General features: G+C 39.0%; 1 protein-coding gene across 1 annotated transcript; it reads left to right on the top strand.

Annotated features, from left to right (window-relative positions):
• The first annotated feature begins 332 nt into the window (after positions 1-332).
• LOC139842063 (uncharacterized) lies at positions 333-1,091 on the top strand. Its single transcript, XM_071832241.1, has one exon. The coding sequence runs from the start codon at positions 333-335 to the stop codon at positions 1,089-1,091; it is 759 nt and encodes a 252-aa protein (XP_071688342.1).
• Positions 1,092-1,449: the final 358 nt, after the last annotated feature.

Genomic DNA, 1,449 nt, shown 5'->3' with positions numbered 1-1,449 from the left:
ACGCAATTGAGATGTTGAGGGGTAGTCTTGAAGATTCCTTTCAAGTACTACCTAATTATCTATATAATCTTAGATTGTCTAACCCAGGTAGTGTAACCAACATTCAAACGGACAATGAAGGTAGATTTGTTATGAGTTACATGTCCATCGGTGCAGTGGTATGTTTAATGCTCTCTTCATTTACTTATTAATTTAACTCGTATTCGTTAACAATGTTCCAATACTTTTATATGTAGACACGTTCGTTTGTTAACTATGCACGACCAGTAATCATAGTCGATGGGGCTCATTAAAAAAGTCGTTACTTGGGGACTAACTTGATTGTTGTCGCTATGGATGCTAACAATGGAATCCTTCCATTAGCCTATGGTATTGGAGCAGGAGAGACCACCGATCATTGGACATGGTTTTTTGGTAATCTAAAAGACTCTATACAGTCTTCGGGATGTTGTATTGATAATCTTACCATTATATCTGACAGGGCACCTGCAATAGCTGCTGACATATCAATTGTATTTCCAGAAGTATTTCATACACTATGTGCTAGACATTTGTTGGGAAACCTCAAAAGTGTGTATAAAAGGGTTAAAAGTTACAAGTGGCACTACTGGAAAATGTGCAAAGCGTATAGCAAATCTGATTTTGATCACCACTATGGAATACTATCACGACGTATTCCAGATAGTACACGTACACTCACTATTGTTGGCCTCAACAGATGGTATAGACATTATGCAGACCGTGTTCGGTATACTTACCTGACTACTAATAGTGCAGAGTCCATGAACGCGCTGTCAGTTCATGCGAGGAAACTCCCTGTTACAATACTTCTTGAATTCTTTAGAGCTTCAGTTCAACAATGGTTTTGGGAACATCGAAACACCGCTGATGGATTAACAACACCTGTCACACTATATGCAGAGCGTAAGCTGGGTAAAAGAAATCGTAAGTCTCTTACTTGGACTGTCAAACCGATATCACAAGTTAAGTGTGAGGTAATGGATATGAAAAAGGCGGTAAATTCAATCTACAAGATAAAACTTGCACATGTAAACAATGCCAGTTTTTCGGTCTACATTGTGGACATGTAATGGCAGTAGCAAGGTATTTTGTCTTACATGACGTTACTACACACGTTCAGAAGTATTTTCACACTGAAACGTACAAGTCTGCATACATGAAAGACATTAACCCGCTAGATCATATTTCTGAATGGATAGATCCAGGACACCTACAAACCGTCCGACCGCCATTGGTTACAAAACGACAATCAGGTAGACCGAAGAGTACTACTCGTATACCGTCCCAAGGAGATGACAAAGACAATTTCAAATCTAAAAGAAAATGCAGTCATTGCTTTGAACCAGGACACAGTAGATCAGCTTGAATCGCACATTATGATCTATCTGAAGGTACACAAAAGTCCAAGTGTAAGTCAAAAACGAAGGC

This window comes from Rutidosis leptorrhynchoides, chromosome 4 (assembly GCF_046630445.1).
Source record: "Rutidosis leptorrhynchoides isolate AG116_Rl617_1_P2 chromosome 4, CSIRO_AGI_Rlap_v1, whole genome shotgun sequence".
Taxonomy (NCBI): domain Eukaryota; kingdom Viridiplantae; phylum Streptophyta; class Magnoliopsida; order Asterales; family Asteraceae; genus Rutidosis; species Rutidosis leptorrhynchoides.
Note: the sequence above shows the minus strand (reverse complement) of the source record. Positions and strands in the feature narration are given on the sequence as shown.

Bases quoted from the DNA above. Each gene is read 5' to 3' on its own strand.
- LOC139842063 (XM_071832241.1), top strand. From the start codon at position 333: ATGGATGCTAACAATGGAATCCTTCCATTAGCCTATGGTATTGGAGCA.